Below are 19512 nucleotides of genomic sequence, written 5' to 3' on the forward strand. Positions count from 1 at the left end.
GATGGCGGCCGCCCGCCTACCCGCGCCCACGGGCGGGACGTGCGGCCGCTGTCTCGGCCCCGCTCCTGTGCCCCCGCGGCTCCATCGCCCCGCCAGTGCAGCCTTAATGTGCCGGGCGTGAACGGCGTCCCCGCTTCAGCTCTCTCCTTAAATCCTCTGCTATAGAGCCCTAAGGAGGCACCTGGGAGTTTCGAGGAGGGAGGGTGTGGGGGTGCGTGTTTTCACATTTGCTGTTATTACTGCAGTGCCCCCCGGAATGGAGGGGCTGTGGGTCTGGATTGAGCTGCCTGGTAAGCTCAGCTCCTCTGGGTGTTTCTGTGTCCTAGCGAAGGACACTTCACACTGTCCTAGCAGCACACACTCACCCATTCAGTCCCTGTGCCTCATCTTGCTTTTCCAATAGGATTAGCTATTCATAGCTAATGCTTTCACTGGAGAAGTGAAAATACCCTCTGTGCAAAGCTAGTAACTTTTGCTTTGACCTGCTCAGAAGTCATTTAGGATTTAATTAGACCATCTGGTCAGATCATATTCATATGGCTCCATATCATGCTGGCCTGATACGTGACAGTGGACAGCCCCCTCCCCACTGCCATCGCCTCGAATAATTCCTGAATTATTTTCCGAAATCAAAAACAACCTATGTGGAACATTCAATGCTTTCTGCTCAACAGTTAGCTTGCATTCCCCTCCCCAAAGGTGCTCAGTGCTGAGCTAGGTTGGAACCGGGGGAAGACATTTTTTTACTGATTGTTTTTTCCTCAGTATTATTTGTTGCAGGATATTGTGCAATCCCTTTTCCCAGTTCTCCACCAGATTCCTCTCAAAATGAAGCATCTGGGTGGCTTCACAGATTGTTTTTTTGTTTGTGGTTTATGATTTTCCTGCTCCCACTCAGTGAAAGGAGGGTGTACAGAAACAACGTTAATAATTTTGGTTTACCAAAACATCCTCAGCTACTTTCTGGGGGAGACATTCATCGTCCACTGGCTAATGCCACCAGGACAGCTGTTTCCACACTGTTTCTGCGAGTTGCCTTCCCAACATGGTGAGTCAGGCAGTCTTGGATGGGTATTACAAGTGTTATTTGCCCCAGCATTGATTTTCTTGCAGAATCACAGCTGCTGGGGCCTTCTGGATTAGACCAGTTACGGGCTCCTGCCTCTGGAAAGTGGGACTCTTTACTCAGATGCACTGAAGCTCCCAGAATGGTTTCTCAGCACCCAGCTGCTTTGTATGCAATTGAGCACTGAGTTTTTAGTTCAGTTTAGGGTTATGCTCATTTATAGGACTTGTCTAGGTGTGGTTACACATATCATCAGTCAATGTGTGGATGCTTACTCCAGAATATGAATACTTCAAAGTGTGCCTACCATGGCATGCTGACGAGTAAGCAGAAATGCTTTCATGTGTTTGGGGTACTCGAGTACCAAAAGCCAAAAAACTGCTCTCCCATGTAGCAGAACTGCGAGTTAACACCCAGGGCTCTCAAAAGACAGCCGTGGGGTCAGATACACAGTGAACTCCAAGGGTTTCAGGAATGCGAGCCTTTATTTTCCATAAACCATGGTATGGTATGAGGACGAGACTTCCCAGTCTGGATGAAATAAGCACAGATTTAGGAAAACCTGCCAGCTCACACCTATTGCAACCCTGGCATTGTAGTGTCCTTGCTACCAGGTTCTTGCTGTAGTCCAAGCTGCCCCATGGTCTTGTCTCCTGGCTAGTCCTACCTGCAGCTTTCTTGTCTGGGAGAGACCTCGCTCCATGCCTGTTGCACTGACATTACTATGGACATCTCAGCCACTCTCCCCAGGCTCAGGTGCATCCCTGTGCTTTGAGGCAGCAGTGCCACCTCGGGGCACTTTCCTGAATTGGGAAGACTGTTAAAATTCAGTCAGCATTCACATTTTCACACTCCTGCAGCGCCATCAGGTTTATGCTACCAGCAGAGCTTTCCAAAACTTGAACTACCTGCTGTGCTTTCTACAGCTTATTTGTCACACTGCTTTAGAAACTCTCTTCGAGTCAAAACACCTCTCCCAGCACCTCCATGGCCATTTGGTATCACCCAGTGAGGACTTGGGACATCTTGGTTTCCCTGAGAGCATAAGCATGCCTTTTGGTGAAGTGCACAGCTGTGTACAGCTTGTTCCTTCATCCAGGTTAGCTCTGAGCAGGGCCACTGTGGCTGTTGCGGTTATTTAATACTTTGCGCTTCAACCACTGGATACATTCGCTTGACTGCCGCTCAGATAGGCAGCAGCTGTCATCAGGAATAAAATCTCTGCTACTAGTAGCAAAGGCATGTATTTTGTTAGAAGTTTAGAAGGTAAGCTGCTGTGAGCAACTGTCTTACACTCTGTCTAGGGCTGCCAGTAAAGTCAAGGTTTTCCTTTAAATTAAAAAAAAAAAAAAAATTAAATTAATTTTAAAATACCCAACTGCAGGTATTTTGTGTGGGGCCAGTACTAGTACTTGATAGCAAACCAGCACCACATCTGAGTAACACAGCCCAAAATAACCACAATCATGCATCTTTGTTACAACCTCCTTCTGTTACAAGACCTCCTCTGTATTACGCTGATACAGACTGTTACAGAAACAGCCTCTGTGGTTTATCATTTGGATGCCATCAATAAGCATGCAGAAGGCCAAACCAAGCAGAATTAATGTCTTCCCCAGAGCCAGATATTTGGGGCAGTGCTACATAATCCTCACCAATATCTCCTCTGCAGCTTCAGAGGAACCCAGGCATGAAGTCTACTTCTTAGTCTACTGCTTTTTAGCTTTTTTTTTTTTTCCATTTTGAAGTAGCAGCATCAAGCTTAGAGCCTTTTCCCATGTTTAAACTCTGCTGGGCCTCTTCTTCAGCAGCAGACATTAGACATTTCCTTCTTGCACACTTAAATGAGCAAGGGCTGTACCAAACCTGTGCTGACAGAACATCATCTTTGAGCGCATCCGAGCTGTGTCAAGCCTCAGGAGTATGATTTTAGATACCACAGTACTTACAGAAGAAAAATTTTTCCGAACTTAAATAAGAATATTGCCTGTGGCCAGTTCAGGAAAGGGCAGTAGCCACCACTACTTCCAGTAGCAGTACTTGGCACAAACTGCTTGAACAATTTCTCATCCTGCACTTCCCAGCTGGGATCAGAGTAAAGATGATGACTTCTGGTCAGCTGCATTCGCTGGGCAGCTGTGTGGGCACATGCATTCAAACAGGAAATTTGCTGTATTTCTTTTTATTGTAATAGAAAAAAACCCACAAATAAATCAAAACATCACTTTCTGCCTAAAGACATTATTAACATTTTTAAAATGGCACGGGGGAACCCCAGCAATACAAGACAGAATAGTAAGTGTGGGCAAAAGAGTTCTGTTCCCGTTCAGGGGTTCAGTTTCCCTGCCCCTTTGTCAATCAGCTGGCTGAAGTTCATCACCAACATACACTTACATACACTTCTCAGTCTAGTTTATATTTGGCGGGGTGGAACATTGAGGGCACAGTCCTGCAATTTATACATAACTATCTTTGGAGAAAATGGGTTTTCTAAGAGTCCTACAGGGTACAGGGGTCTTATTACCCAGTAAGACCAAGCAAACAGGATTCCCCCCTACAGCTCTTTTGCCACAAAACACAAGCGTAGGTCCCGAGCCCAGAAGGCCCCCTCAGGAGCTCCCTAGCTATTGCAAACAGTATATGGCTGAGTGAAATTTTACCCAGTGACCTTAAAGTAGGAGCATTTTCTCTGCAAAGGGGCTGCTCAGGAGGGGAAAAGGCAGATTGCAAAATGCATGGGGTGAATGTCTTCCTTTTCTTTCCTGCCCCCTGAGAGGATGTAAAAAGTCCTGAAGTAGGCAGAAACCATGGCACCAGTGCTTCCACAGGCAGCTTCTTTCAGCACCTGAAGCTGAAAGACAAGCAAGCACAGCTGTGCTGCTTGCAGGTAGCAAACTAGAATACCTAGATGTTGGGCTGCACTGTATCAGCTTGAGTATACCCACTCAACTAAGGAAGCTCCAAGATCTCTAACACGATGTACAATGTTTTGTGGCACAGTCGTGTGCATTAAGATGAAAGGCTAGGCTGGTTACTCTTCACAGAATAGGTATGAAAAAAGACTGGAGAGGATACACATAGTAAACAGGAAATCTAAGCTATTGCTTAGCAGAAAACAAACACCAATCCTTCCTCCAGCGGCATCAAAAGGCATTAATAAATGACTTATTATAGAATGCTTTCTGCAAACAGGACACTTTGAGGGGGAAAGATTGAAAGCTTTCGTATAAAGCAATCTGTACTAACTGCTACCATTATCTCCAAGTCCAGTCCATCAAATGAAATGCTTAAGGAGAAGTTGATGGCACAAGCAGAGAATGACAAGGAAAAGAAGCATCTGGGCTGCAGGGGCCCCTGCTGTGCACTGAAAGCAGGTACACAAAAAAACGCAGAATGGACTGACACTACTCTATTTCCATCTGTGCAGTAGCTCCACAAGTTGCAGGGCAGCAGAGTATTTGACAGTGATGAAACTGCAGTTTTCCTCTATTCCAATCCCTCAGAAATACAAACCATTACAGTCCAAACAGAGAAATAGTGCGACAAACTTATCAAACTGCATTATTCTGGGAGAAAGAACCCAGCAGAGGAAAGATACCCCCTTTAGATATGCAGAAAGTTTCCAGTGCAGGAAGTTTGAGATGCAGGACTGAACTTGCAGCAATACTTTTCACAACAAAGCACTGGACAAAGGGCTGTACATTTGCATAGATGCTTTTTCAGCAGCATCTGGGACGCGCAATCCCCATTTACGGAGCATCAGCAATATTTTGGGGTTCGTCCGACGTCTTTCTTGTATTCCTTCCTAAATGTAACTGCTACAAAATTGTTCAGGAAAATAGTGTATATACATGCATGAAAACAAAACAGTGTGCCTATTCTTTCACTCCCCTGTTCTTCTCCCACTGCAAATAATTGCAAAGCTATAAAAATCTTAAACTAGTAGATGCAGTATTGATACAATCTAAGGACAGGACTGCTTCTGCATGTTTCCCAAAAAACTCAGTTGCTCCATGGAAAGTTTAATTTTACTCCTCCTCATTTTCTTTACATTTGGAGAGACCTAGCACTTATTTCTCTTAAGCAGAGCCCTCTCTGATGTCGCTGACTGCTTTGGAAAGGCCAGCAATATCAATGAAAGTTAGAACTCTTACTGCGTCTGCAACTCGATATTGAAGGCAGAATTGGTCCAACTTATATTATCATGCAGTTGCCATGCTATTCCTGTCTTACTGTACTGTAAGTCTGGTTTAGTAAGGAGAAAAACCCAAGAAAACACAGTTCTTATGCAAAGGTAAATAGTTAACAAGGTTCTGTCTAGCTGTTGATAAGCTTACATGCGAGAAAAGGAAACATTTCACTTCACTTTACTTTCACCTGAAATTTGTTTCTACCACTTCTGCTCATGAGATTCTGTTCTTTCAGCTGGTTCTTTCCCATAACTCTTGGATCTGGCATTACAAGCTTCTTGGTAACCGTCAGTTCTAGCCTCCCTCCCACCACAGCAAGTTCCACTGAGTTCCAGCTTTTGAGTGTGACACTGACACATGGTTCAGCTTCATCACCTTTCCCACACAGCTGTGCCACTGCAAATATTCTAGTCAGATGAGTTCAGCTTTTCCCGTGAGCAAATAACAATGTCAGTGAAATATGCAGAAGACTAATCCTTGGACACCTTCACTTCCTAGGCTACCAATACTTCCTTTGCCTTTTTGGCTACAGACTTCAGCAAATACCCCCATAATACAGGCAGTGACAGGAGAAAGAAATGCAAGTCTGCAAGGGATGGTTAGGACACCCCCTTATTTACTTCAAATTGTGTGATGGGCCCTTGAATGCTCACAGAATGAATTCCCACTTACCAGCACAGGAGTTACGTAGAAAGTCTCAGCCTACTTGACAAGACAGCCTTTATAAATTAGTATAATGCTATTAGAAATTATGGCAACCTTTCTGGTAGCATTGTCTTACATGCACCCTGATAAATCCTCTCCCTAGGAAATTTTAAAACTTGTCTTGTAACTTCTTCAGAGTTAATTCTGATGGGAAATTATAAAATAGAAATCTGGTAGATTCGTGTTTAAAAAGGAAGAGGCCTGCTGAAGCTGGGCACACTCGGTCACTCCTGTTAGCTCTGTCCATTATGTCTGCTGAAGGTATTTCCTCCGGGTGGCTGGATCTGGATGGAGTCCAGGAGGGGCCTTAAAGCTTGTCCAAAAGGTCTGAGAAGGTAAAGAAATAAACATCTCAAATAGTTTACTTGATTAACAACTGTTCCTCTTTACTACTGAAGCTCACTCACTTCCTAGAGAGTGCAAGCAAACCACCATTGTAGAAGCAAATTTGAAGAACCTCCACTACAAACTTAAGCAAACTAATTTAACATAATAGAGTTTACTGTTCAATAACTAAGGAACTTAAAATTTATTTAATATAAGCTAGTTCTGAGTCCTAACATGCCTAGACTGCTAATGTGGTAATACTGTGTCTGAAACTAGCTTTCAGTAATTCATTCTACTTAAGTGTGCAAACAAAATCCCTGTTATGCAACTGCAGTGTTCCATTAAGTACATCAATACTGAGATCTGCCAGAAGAATAGCCTCTAGCTTCCTTAAAGACAATGGATCAACACTCACAGAATAAATCCTGTTGCAATCTGTAGCACCTGGTTATCTTTCCATATGACTCACTCTGTTATAGGTTTTGAGAGATCTGATATGTTGAGAGCCCAGGGCAGCAGACAAGTCTCCCAAATAATGTGCTATACCATTGTTATGAAAAATTAAGATCTACATGATGGAGCTCAAATCATCCCACTGGGATCCTCACTAGCTGAGAGTTTTAAAAAAATAAGTTGATCTGAATTATCAAGCAGGAATTAATTTCTTCTTTTTCATATCCTCTTTTTCCACCCAGTCCTAGCTTTAAAACTGCAGCATTAATTTAAAAATTACATCTCCCCTGCCTCGTCACAAGCAAAGCTGACACCTCCACTGCAATTATGGTGCTTAGAGAAACGATCTTTAACAGATGTTTGTTTCCTAAAAGAAAAAAACAAACTTGCACTGTTTTCTGAAACTTTCTATGCTTGTCTGGTCACATATAAGAAACCATCACAAAATAACTAGTTTAAGTAAAGGCAGAAGAACAGCCTTCTCTTGTCTTCTTTGTAAACGCCAGTGCCAGTTAGCACTTGTGATACGGTGTTGTAAGTGTTCAAGTAAATAGCATCTTCTCCTTAATCCTATCCTGGTTCTTAGGCAGAGCCAGCAGAAACTGGTACTGCTCACTCTGTCATATGTTTAAGCACTAGCATGAATCAGCTACAGAGAGGAGGAACATCCATACTCACGTGGCAAGAACTTCAGATGGAAGGTCAGTGATGTAGGAAGGGATTTTTCTTCCTGTCAGAAACTGTGCCACTTCATTACTGAAGGTGTTGCAGTTATGTTCAAAGAGGTTATAAGACTCTCCTCTGTGCCACAGAAAAGAAATTGAACCATAAAGACAGACTCAGCAATAAATCTTACAAGCTAATGAAGAACATCTCCTTACATTAGCACCACCCTCCCCAAAGAATTCTAAGGCAAATAGGTAAAATACAGACATCAACTCAACTCTCAAATTCAATTGAATCAGGGTGGAAAATAACATCTCTCTGCATCACTGACTTTAATACAGTGGGTTTTGGGAGGATAAGTGAGGTCATGTTTTGTCACTTAAAACCACAGAAAAGTAATGAGAAATCACAGGAATTATTGACATTGAAAGATAGCCAGAACACTAAACGCTACAATTTTCTATTCTTGTGAGAAGTAGACTCACTCAAGATCTTGCTTTTACTCACGTGAAAGTTGGCAGCTTTACTACACCACTTCACCTATGACTCCTGGGGCAAAGCGCTATTTATTGAGAGATTTCATTTTCCCTAGTGATTCTCTCAAAGGCATTTCAGGCATTATTTGATTTTACAAGTGTGAAACACTTCCCACAAAAATGCTTTCCCAGCCTAGCTCAAGGCTGGTACACCGCAGGGTTGCCTAGCTGGTAGCTCCTTGTGTATTGGTACATCAGTTCCAGTCTCATATTTGAAGAGTACCAAATAATACACTAAGCAGACAAAAGCTTTGTGAGCTGGACTGGTTTCACAATACCTTCCTCCATTCTGCACTTTTTTGATATACAGATTTTCTAGTACAAGCTGTTACTCACCGGAACATAGACTCCCCCAGAGAGGAAAGATACTCCAGAAAAATTTCTTCAGTGACTTCAGTGTTCCCCAGGTCAACAACTGTGTCTGGGGGGCCAAGAAGTGTCCCTCCCTGTAAAAATTAATAGCCAGAAGACAATGTTAAATGATCAGACTGAATTCTTTTGGAGGACTCTACTGAATAGAGCTATTGTGACTTGTCCAGGCACAAAAGGAGGACCTTCTAGTGTGTTTGTCGAGCAAGAAGATCTGCTGGCCTCCCCTCTCAAGAGAATAACATGCAACTTTTTTTTCAGCTGTTGCATTTGGCTCTTTGGGCTGAAAGCTCTAAGCTGTGGCAAAATTCTGCTTTAGAACAACAGCCTATCCATTTTACCTTTCCAAGAACAGGAGGTCTGAGAAAGCACCATGTTTTTGTTTTGCCTTGGTTTTATTTAATCTTAAAAAGTCTGCATGCAAAACTTAACAATATAGAATTGGACAAAGTGTCACTCTGGCAATGCAGAAGGTGTTCTAGATAGACAGATTCTACCAGAAGAAGCAATCCCCAACCTGTATTTATTTGGGCTTAAACCCACTGTTCATGCTCCCTTTTCCTTAGGTGCCCTGGAAAACCATGGCAAGCAGCTGGCTTCATCCTCTGTCTTAATTTATAAATCTCTTGTTGCTTTTCTAAAAGACAGTAACAAAAGCAATTCTGAACACGTAATCCTATAAAAAATTATCAGAAAATTTAAGTTTAACTTACAGGTGCACAGCTGGAGATTCCTCCACTGCCATAGAAGAATTCATCCTTATGGACTATTATGGAGGTGTGCCTGCCACAGAGAACAGAAAACAGGTGAAACAAAGGAAAAAAGGAAATAGCCTAGCACAGAAATCACCGGTAAATTTATCAGCTCAAGGACATCACGAAGGGAATAACTGAAAGAAAAGGTCAATGTGTTTCTGTGAGTAGGAACAAGATCTGCTGGGACATGAATGGATATGGAAGCAACTATTATCAAGCCTACTGTAACTCTGTAAGCAGTTGCAAAAGAACAGTCTTAGCTAGGAGCCCAGGCATGAGCCTCCCTCAGCTGAGGGTGAAGTCACAGAGACAGACAGACAGAGCTACTTTGCTACCACACTGACAGAGGTGTATGTTGGAAAGACTTTGGCTGAGAAGCTGGTCAGACAACCACTGGAGATGGATCAATAGAGGCAAAAATGGATGGACAAGGGTTTGGTGTTTTTCTTGCCTTTAAAAGAAACCCAAACCCCTCCTGATATGATATAAAAATTCTTGATATGAATTATAGCAAGCTGGGGGCTGTTTTGTAACCAAATGGAGACAGTGCTCTTACATGCCAGAAGGCCTGTTTCTGTAATATCTTCTTCCCACCTACTCTTTTACTCTCATGTTTGGTCATGCCTGGAATTACATGACAAAGTACTTGGGACAAAGACAACATCCTACCCTTGTAAAAGTGTACAGGTGCACTAACACCACCTTTTTCCATGGGGTCCACTGAGCTTTGAACAGAGAGGTTTAACTAGCACCTGATTGTACACCATCTTACCATCAGTCTGTATTCAGGAACAAAAAGTGCCTTGGTCTCTCTTCCACAATAAAATGTTCTTAAGATCTGAAGCATATATAACCTCATATTGAAAATGCTTCCTACACCACAGTGTTTTACACACGTTATGCAATTTAAATCTAGTCACTTACCAGATGCCATCCAGCTGTTTCCCTGTATGCAGAGAAAAGAAGAGTTATTAGCAATGTACTTTCCACATTTCAGCCTACTTTCTGTCAATCAGTTAAGAACCATGCTTAATATTTCACCATGACAGCAACACCAAAGATTTCATCGGAGAGATGTTTCTAAAAAAACCATAATGCCTTTCAAATGAACTACTCCATCCACATTACTGTTGTACTTTTTCCCTCCTGGCATGCACAGGTGGCAATGCCATCCTATCCTGCCAGTGCTTACCTTCCTTGGGTGCTTTTCTACGGACCAAGAAAGGAAACCTTTTCCTAAAATAGAGTCTTCAGTTAGGACCAGAAGAGCTGAATTTGATGCTGATTTTGTAACTGCAGACAGTTGGCCAGCAGAATGCATTCAGCTCTCTTTTTCAGTAACTGATGAGAGATCTGACTTGAACATATGATCAGTGGTGATAACTTCTATAATCTATTCCATGGTTTCCTCCTTTCCCTCCCTCCCCCTGCCCTTAAAAATTAGCAGTTTAAGTGGGAACTGGGGTAGAAAAGTGCAGAGTTGAAATTTATACAAGTTTTGTAGAACACAGAAGCAAAGACTTGCTTCAGGCACCAGTAAACTGTGGTGCCTGAACTTCAGGCACCACTAAACTAATTATGTCTGAGAGAAAAAGTCCCTTCCAAAATGTGTTTCCAGTTCCTTAGGAGTGGGAGACCTAAATCTCTCTATGCTCAGGATTAAACCTCTTTCCAAAAGGTCACCAGCTGTTGCTGCTCTAGGCTCAATTATTTATCATAACCTAAAAGCTTGGTCTCTGGTACTGTGCCCCTTTGGGAGCTTGTAGGCAGCCACTGCATGCTGTGACACATATCACAGATACTATAACTTTATTTTGTCAGCAAGGTGCACAACACCCAGAAAAGCAGATTTAGAACATAACAACTGTGTGCATACCAACATTTGGTATTCTCTTGAACCCAAGCTGAGTGTTCCTCTGCCACAGGAAAACAATCACTAACACATTTTTTTCCACTCAAGTCTGAAGCAAAATAGGTACCTGCTTCAGATGAGGGTCATGTAAGAGCGGAGGCAGGGAAAAGGCTGTTGTGACAATAGAGACATCAGGTAAAGCGAGTGCACGTAGTTTTGAAGTAGGTGGACTGATCTGTCACTCCCATGGATCACAGTCAGATAGCAAGCATATTCCCTGTCAACCCGTCACACAGAAACGTAGGTACGGAGTAGGATGAAGGCCAAAAGAGAGGAGCAATGACGAGAGAAGCAGAGCAGTGTGTTGCAGTATCTTAGGAGCACTTGCTGGCCCTTTAGCATGTCCCACCATTGTGCTCCTCGATCCTTTGGCCCTTGTTCCATACTTTCCCCATCAGGTTTCACCTTGCACTCTAGAGCTGCCAGAACCCAGTGACACTGCAGGCTTATCAGCAATACAAGGCAGGATTCAACTTCAGCAGCACCTGCCCTAACTTTAACAACTGGCCTATGATAGGCTCTACTGCTTGGTTTTGCATAGTTACTGTTCTGTGCATCTATAAACAAATTATTATACATTTGCTCACAATAAATAACTTTTCCGCTAGAAACTTGAACTTTATCCTTCAGAGTAGAGAAGCAAACTGTTTCAAAGGCAGTACATACTAGAGTTGTGCCTGCTCTTTTGCATGCTAAATTGAAAGAGAACATCTTAATATTTACTTTCACACACATTTGCAGCAAACAATGATGAAAGGCTTTCCATAGAGTTGCCGCTTTGTAGCTAGATTCTGTGTGCAGGTGAAAGAGTTACATCAGATCTGACAATGTCACAGGTGCTGCCAGGACCTGCTCATGCAATTGCAACTCCTACTTGAAAAGATAATTGCAGCAAAGAGTACACATTGGGCTGCTCTAGCGAAATTGCAGACAGCAGCTCAAGGGAGGTGACTGTCTCCCTATTTGACACTTATGAGACCACATCTGGAGTGCTGTGTCCACTTTTGGATCCCAACAGTACAAAAGACACTGACATACCGGGTTGGAACACCTACTGTATTGAAGAGGAGCGGAGAAAATTCATTTTCTGTTCATCCTCACGAAGAGAGGGCCAAGTCTACAAGTCCCTAATGTGTATGGATGAAAGAGACCCTTGTTCTACTCAGAGATGCACAGTGAAAAGACAACAGATGCCAGTTGGAAAATGGGAAATTCCCAATTCAGTAAGAAGTAGGGAAAAAATTATCATGAAGGTGGTCAAACACAGGGACAGGGGTCCAGAAAGCATATGGGATTTCAATCCTTGAAGATATTCAGAACTCAGCCGCTCAGGGCCCTGAACAGTTTGCTCGTCAGCTCTACCTTGAGCACAACCTCCAGAGGTCCCTTTTCAACGAAGCAACTCTCTGATTGTATGAAAAAACCCGCAAACAGAATTTAAGAAATAGACTTGGCATTGGACTACAATCCAATCCTTACTGCTACATGTGAAATCTGTAGCAGTCCACAGGCATCAACGGCCAGGGCAATAACAGAACAGCTTTTGGCAAGTGAAGCTGCCTGTCTTCACAAGGCAGGTCTGTCTGAGGCTGCTCAGCTAGGTCAGTTTGTGCCAAGCACTGGTTTGAATATCTTAATGAAGCTGCAGACCTGCTATTTCTGCTTGGCTCCTGGAAGTCATTAACCAAGCTGGCACTGTGGAAAACACATGACAGATCTGCAGCACTGATGACAATAAGGCATTCGTGGTAGCTCTCCAGTCTGCTGCAGATAAAATAAAATCCCTTTCTGTCATGGGCAGACTGTGCTTGGTCAAAGGCCATGCAAGTCTCTCCAATGACAACAGTGTTGGAGAATCCCATGCCCAAGAAACCTGCCATTATTTGCCACATATGTATCACCCAGAGACATCTGAGAACAAGAACTTTTGGTATGCTGCTGCAGTATCCCAGGCTTCAGAGGTGGCTGTTGTCATCTCAACTCCAAACTGACCCACAGAAGAATAAGTCAATGGCTACCAGCTTCTGGAGTACTTGGGCAGCAATCTTTCCTACTGTTCAGCAAGACTCTCAATGTTTGTCTGCTGCATCATATAAGAGATTATGTACAAACCTTCATGGACACAATCATCTTCCTCCTGAAGTTTTGCCTCTGATGGGGATCCTCCTCTACGACTCTTCTTGCCCTTCTCCCAGGCTCAGACACCACACAGAACAGGTGACAGCTCACCACTATTGCCCCTCCTGACAAGCTCAGGTAAAGCGATCAGGGCAGTCTGCACTAAGGAATTATGTCTTGCTTTCTGCTGGACGTTGCCCACTATATACAAAACATGTTGTCCACTGCCTCTGAAGGCTTCATACACACAACAGCTCCAACAGTGTGACTAAGGAAGGATACAGTATTGTTCTAAGTGCTAAGGCACAAGTTGTATCCAGGCCTTCCAGCGACACTTTCCAATAAAGTTCAAGCTTGCCATGAATCTCCCAAAGAATACTACAGTGCAATAGGGCTTACATCTCGTAGTCAATTGAGTGGTCTAGAAGAAGGGACTGAAAATACCATCTAGGATACTGGGAGACATTATCACATTTCATGCTCTTCCACTCCTTGCCACAACACTCCAAACTCCTGTTGTGCACTGCAGTGTGGGCAGAACCGTATGTTGGTACTGCCACCAACACCAACACATTTACTCATAACCTGAGGCTATCTATAACTATATAGAAAAACCTGATTCTCCAGTAATTTACACTGGAGCTGCAAAAGCCTTTGCAGCCTTAAACTGCAGGTGTTACCCTTCACTCAATGCCAACAGTAAAACTAATCCAAAGGATGCACATGCTCATAATGCAGAACAGGAATGCCCTGATGGGATGATACTCTTCTGGGCACCTACTATATCTGAAGGGTGGATGTCAAGAGGATGGAGCCAGGCTCTTCTCAGTGACGCCAAGCAATAGGACAAGAAGTAACAGGCAGAAACCTGAAACATACAGAAAGTTCCACCTGAATATGAGGAAGAACTTTACTGTGCAGGTGACTGTGCACTGGAACAAGTTGTCCAGAGAGGGTGTGGAGTCTCTCTCACTGGAGATATTCAAGAACTGCCTGGACACAATCCTGTGCTACGTGTTCTAGGATAGCCCTGCTTGAGCAGGGAAGTTGGACCACACGACCCGCTGTGGTTCCATCCAACCTGACCCATTTTGTAATTCTGTTAATCCAGGTAAAATAGGGAAACAGCAAGATGATCAAGAGTTTGAATATTTCAAGGGACAAATGGCTGTTGAATAGGAAGGTTATTGCAAATTTAATCACACAACACTTAGTGCACATGGCCAAGTTATCAGGTATCAGCTCTCCCACAGAAATTACCTGTGTGCAAGCTCAGCCTGAGGTAAATGTGAAGCAAATCAGCTTAGTTTGATCTGCCTCCATTCCAGGGAAATGCAAGTCAAGCTACCTTGTTTTTTCATAGACCACAAACATGGACATGAAAAGTTACCATGTTATATCTGTGAGAGTTATGGGTGATAGATTGCAAGTCTTTGGAAACTTGATAATTAAATCTTTTGGGTGGGGTTTTTTTTTTTTGTTTGTGGGGACTTTTTGTTTGTTTTGTTTGGGTATGGTTTTGTTTATTTACTTTTTTTTTTTAACTTGCTGATGTGCTTCACAGCTCTTTCCTGAAAATACTCACTAGAACCTCGGAGGGAATGCCAATTCAGCTTAGATGTGTGCTTAAGCATCTCAAACACTCAACTTGTTTCAATAAGGCACAGTACGATCTGGCAAGATAACAAGTTTTTATATTTGCTATTTTTTTCCTTTATAACATTCATAGCTCAAATACTTTCACGGTGCTTACGTGAGCCAGAAACCTATGAGAAAAATATAACATTCAAATGCATTAAACAATTCCAGGACCCTCAGCTTAGTCAGAGGAATGTGGAGAATAAAGTATTTAGATCTGTTTGTTGTACAACTGATTCAGGAGAGTATAACTGTTTGGATACAGGGGTATTTTGAAAGAAGCAAGCGAGCCCATATAATTTTAGAATACAATCAAACGGGATTACTTCCATGCTTGAATTTATCTGGAAGGCCAAGCACAAGTGAGATTAGATGTTCATCAATCTATTTTACCATTTCAGTAATTTGTTAATCTTGAGGGCCAAATAATGTAGATTATTCCTGTGCATTTTAAATACCGAATGAAAGCGGCATTTGTATATTAACCCAAATTATTAGACTGAAGGGCAGAAGAGTTCCAAGACATGAAGGAAGGAATTGTATATGCAGATGAGTATCTAGTTTAACCATTCAGAGTTTAGGCCATCCAACCCTCAGTGCAAGAACAATGCCTTTTGAGCTGTAAAGTAAAGAAATAATAGGAAGCTCAGTATTTTTATCTATGCTCTGCAATGGATATGCAAGCCCAAGAAGACCATAAAAGACTCTAAAAAAAGCAGTGAACTGGTCTCCTGTGGAATCGAAAGCAACACAGTACGGTCAACCAGCACGGGTATTTCTAGCAGTGCTTTGCATATTGTTGTAATTTTCTTAGACAATTCATTAAGATTCCTGCCTTTTTTTGAATTGAAAATTACCCTAATTAGTGAAGTACTTTCTCCTATGTGCTACCCAGGGTGCTCAACCAAAGCAAAAAAAAATACCACCGAAACCTAATGGAGAGGGAGGAGCCTGCTCCAGTTCCCTTCTCCTTGAGATGCCTAGAGAGACCAAGAAATAGGCTAGACTGGGGGAGGGTAATGCACTTGATTTTCATGAAATCCCTAGCAAATGCTTGGAGCAAAGCTGATGGAATCTCACGCTGAAGCAATTCAAAACTGATCAGAACAGATGGAAGAGAGGCAGAGAAATGTGCTGGGCCTGGAAAAAAGGAACAAAGGAGTTGTTACCTTTTGCTCCAATTCTCTCTGGGCTGTTAAGTCCCTATAGCTGAATGCACCACTTAAAGATTTCAACCAACACATATTCCCAGTCAACTCCACATTAATTCATACTGCACTGAGCCAAAGCTGCCGTGGTTAACAAAGCTCCTGGCTCATTCTGTGAGTCACATGACCAATACCCTCAATTACAGGAGAGGAGAACTTTGAGAAATGCAAGACATTTTTCTTTAAGCTCATGATGCAACAGGATTTTAATCTTCCTTAAAGACTTCTCTGCCTTTGGACATCTACTTCAATATCAGCACTGCAAGCTGAACTGTTTTCTTTTCTTGTTTTCTCTTCACAGAATCAGGGTGGATTATGTTTTCTGTCTTGAAAATAGAAATCTTATTGCATTCAGGTTAACATTTCTTATAATTAGATCATATAGTTGGACAGACAAATGTAGTCACACACTGAACGTGGGGGAAAAAGGGGAAATAGTACCTGTAGAGAAGTTGCATGTAGAGCAACATAAAAATTAAAAGTGCTGCTTCTGATACCCAAGGCAATATTTGGTCATATATACTTCAGAATAGAAATATTCACTGAAAAATTACAGGAAACTTACAGAAAATTAAGAAGAATAAAAGCAGTCTTGAGTACAAAAAAAGTAAACTTGCCAAGAAAAATGAAGATGTGTCCAAAAGACGAGACTAAGTCACTCCAAAGTCTGCTATGAACAGGGCTGTACAGCTCTGCCTTCCAGGTTCATCACTCAAAGGCAACAGAGAGAACTGACACTGAAAGAGTCAGTATAACATTTAGTAGTGAGAACTGATCCTTGAATGCTGTGCTGACATAATCCACAATACCCTTGGATCCCATCAGCACAACTGAAGACACTGTGCAGTGATGCTCTTGCAGTGGTCAGTCCCCTAAGACAGGATTTATCCCCCTCTGGCAAGGGGACCTGAGCTGCTGGTTTTGAGCCTGGTAGAAATTGATTTTAGCACAATCAATTACAGTATTTGTTTTTTCTCTCTAAAACACATGTATTTCAATACAGGCAATGTTACAGAATTACCACTCAAAGCAAAAGCATTGTTTCAAACTTGGCACCAATGGAAAGAGTACCATAAGTAAAGATGACAAACATCTAGCATTAAATCCCTTAAGAAATGCCTTTCTCTTCAATTTCATTGACTTTCTCTGATGATCTACAGTTTAAGAACATCGCTGGGGGAAAAAATGGAAAAAATAGCTATTGACCATCTCAAAGTTGATATACAGAGAAATAACAACAATTTTTGTTGTTCTTCAAGAATAAAAAAGGTCTACACATGAGGCAAGAGTAGTATTCTCTCCATCACTTTGCTCTTGGGGAGGTTTCCAAAATCACCTGGAGATATGACAGAGCTGAGTGTAAATGCACAGAAGACACTTGAAGGAAGTCAGAAAGAAAGAAAGAAACAGCAATTTGTTTTACGGAAAACCCCATCACTGGATCCACATAATCTCAAATATTCTGCAGTCTTGCATTGTCACTGTGACCACGCAGGCCTAGTTGGCCCTGTTCCATGAGCACGTCTGAACTCAGTTAGTTACCAGGCAGTACTAGTGAGCAGCACTTCCCCGGTTACCCAGAGAAGCGCTCAGGTTTTTAACTTTCCTTTTTCAGTGCTCAGACTCCTAGAAATTTCACAGCAAACTGCATCACAAGTGCAAAGCTTTCAAGTTGTTGTTTGGGTAGCATAGAAAGTACCAAAAATGAGGTCATGCACTAAGTGTTTTTATGTAGAAGTTCAGAAAGCTACAAGAACTCAAAATTTACTTTGTGGGTAGGAAGACAGTTAAAAAGCCTTTGCTTGATTTGTGTGAATATTGGCATGGAGATAAATACAGTGGCAACCTATTTCTGGTGAAGTCTTTGCTTGGACCAACACTTTGAAATAAGACTAGTTAAATTCTGCTCAATTCAAACACAAGTAAATCCTGCATGTATGTAATCTGCATCTTAAGATTTCTAACGCTAAGCACAAGATAAAACATGGCTATTATGACCTAACAGGTGAAAAGTTACTTCCCTAAGGGCTACAACAGAAGCCACTCTGACCACACAAAAAGTTTAGAGGTTATCCAGTGCAGGAAATAGGCATCTCCCAAAGCTGCTGCTGCTGTCTGGCTAACAGAGAGCATCACATATGATCTCTATAACCTTTTCTTCTCAACTTTGCAGGCCTATTGTTGACATGCATGAAACTTCATGCCAAGAGTTATCTGGACTTTCATTTTAAGCTTGCGGGAAAGCACAGAATCTCTTCGTAGGGCAGATGAGCAAAGTGCCAGCAAACTGTAAACCAAGATTACACAGAACCATCTGTTCAGACAGTGAGCCTGTTGAGAAGTCTTATCCCACACAGACTGCTGGTCTGACACGGGCCAGAGTCTACATGTAACAGGTATAAAACACTCTGTTGTTGCATTCCTAATTCACGCTTCCAAAACTTCAAGCAAAACCTAAGTTTGGGTCGTGTCCCAAGTCCAAGGTTCAGCTGGAAACGCACACATTTTTGACAAGACATAGAGCACACTCCTACAAACTTTCCGAAGGAGAGAGCGGATGGCTGTACATCGCCAGCCCAGCCCGGCCTCGCCACAACATGGAGCCGCTTGGACTCTGTAACCTTGTAAACAGCGGCCGCCTTTCCTCCAGCTCAGCCTTCCTGCCGAGGCGCCACGGCAGACCGGGCTATCGGGAGCTGAGCTGTCCCTCCCTTCAGGAGCTAAGGAACAGTTCGCCTTTAGTAAATACCACCAGCGCAGCGGCAATGGGCAGATGCGGGAGAAGCGACTGGACCCAGCGCGGCTGGAGCTGCCGCACCGGCCGAGCTGGTCCCGCTGACAGCGGGGACAGGGGCTGCAGCCAAACCCCGCCGAGCCCCCCGCCCCGGCCCCCGGGCCAGCCTCGCACATCCTGAGCAGTGCTGCGCCCGCTGGCTCCCGCCGCACCCGGTGCGCCCTCAGGGAGCCCTTTCCCGGCGGGCCGCTCCCTCGGGAGCGCGATGCCGGGCGGAGATCGCCACTCCCGGCGCTGGAGGCGGCGAGTTCGGCGCCGTTTGCGGGCACGGCGAGGCCGGGCCGCAGCGGCCGGTGGGGGACGCGAGGGGCTGGGAGGCGGCGGCCGGGACGGGGCGGCGCCGGTGCCCCGCCGTGCTCTTACCCAGCATGAGGGGGCTGAGGCGCCGGGCCATGCCCTTGGACAGGTCGTACACATAGAGCTTCACGGGGTGCAGCGCCAGCGGCTCCTCCATGGGGGCGCGGGCGCGGCCGCCGGGCGGCAACCGGAGCCCCTGCAGACAAGGTGGAACGGCCCTTCCCTCTGGGAAGCGGACGGCAGCGGGGGGAACAGGTGGTGCCGGTGCCGGTCGCGGGTGCGGTGGCACCAGCCGGGAGGTGACAGACGGGGCGGAAGGGGCGACCCTGTCTGTGCGCATGCGCCGCCACCGCGCGCCGGCCGGGCCGCTCCGTCACTGCGCGACTCTGCGGGGGAACGGAGCTCCGGCCGGGGGGCGGGGCCGGACAAGGCCTCCTGTCATTGGCTAAGGCTCGGGGCCGAGCGCAGCGTGGGCGGA

The 19512-nt window shown here is 44.0% G+C and overlaps 1 protein-coding gene across 1 annotated transcript; it reads right to left on the reverse strand.

The window, feature by feature from the left end:
- Positions 1 to 3232: 3232 nt before the first annotated feature.
- Positions 3233 to 19389, reverse strand: DESI1 (desumoylating isopeptidase 1). Its single transcript, XM_064656730.1, has 6 exons — positions 19101 to 19389; positions 9992 to 10013; positions 9026 to 9095; positions 8280 to 8389; positions 7420 to 7542; positions 3233 to 6288 (listed from the first exon to the last, which is right to left on the reverse strand). The coding sequence occupies exons 1-6, from the start codon at positions 19372 to 19374 to the stop codon at positions 6195 to 6197; spliced, it is 693 nt and encodes a 230-aa protein (XP_064512800.1). The 5' UTR covers positions 19375 to 19389; the 3' UTR covers positions 3233 to 6194.
- Positions 19390 to 19512: the final 123 nt, after the last annotated feature.

The sequence above is a fragment of the Pseudopipra pipra genome, chromosome 5 (assembly GCF_036250125.1).
Source record: "Pseudopipra pipra isolate bDixPip1 chromosome 5, bDixPip1.hap1, whole genome shotgun sequence".
NCBI lineage: Eukaryota > Metazoa > Chordata > Aves > Passeriformes > Pipridae > Pseudopipra > Pseudopipra pipra.

Excerpts from the sequence above, each read along its gene's own strand:
- DESI1 (XM_064656730.1), bottom strand. The coding sequence starts at position 19,374 with ATGCGCACAGACAGGGTCGCCCCTTCCGCCCCGTCTGTCACCTCCCGG. Across the intron at positions 10,014-19,100 it reads CCTCAGCCCCCTCATGCTGG|GGAAACAGCTGGATGGCATC; the intron begins GTAAGAGCACGG and ends CTCTGCATACAG. Across the intron at positions 9,096-9,991 it reads AAACAGCTGGATGGCATCTG|GCACACCTCCATAATAGTCC; the intron begins GTAAGTGACTAG and ends TCTCTGTGGCAG.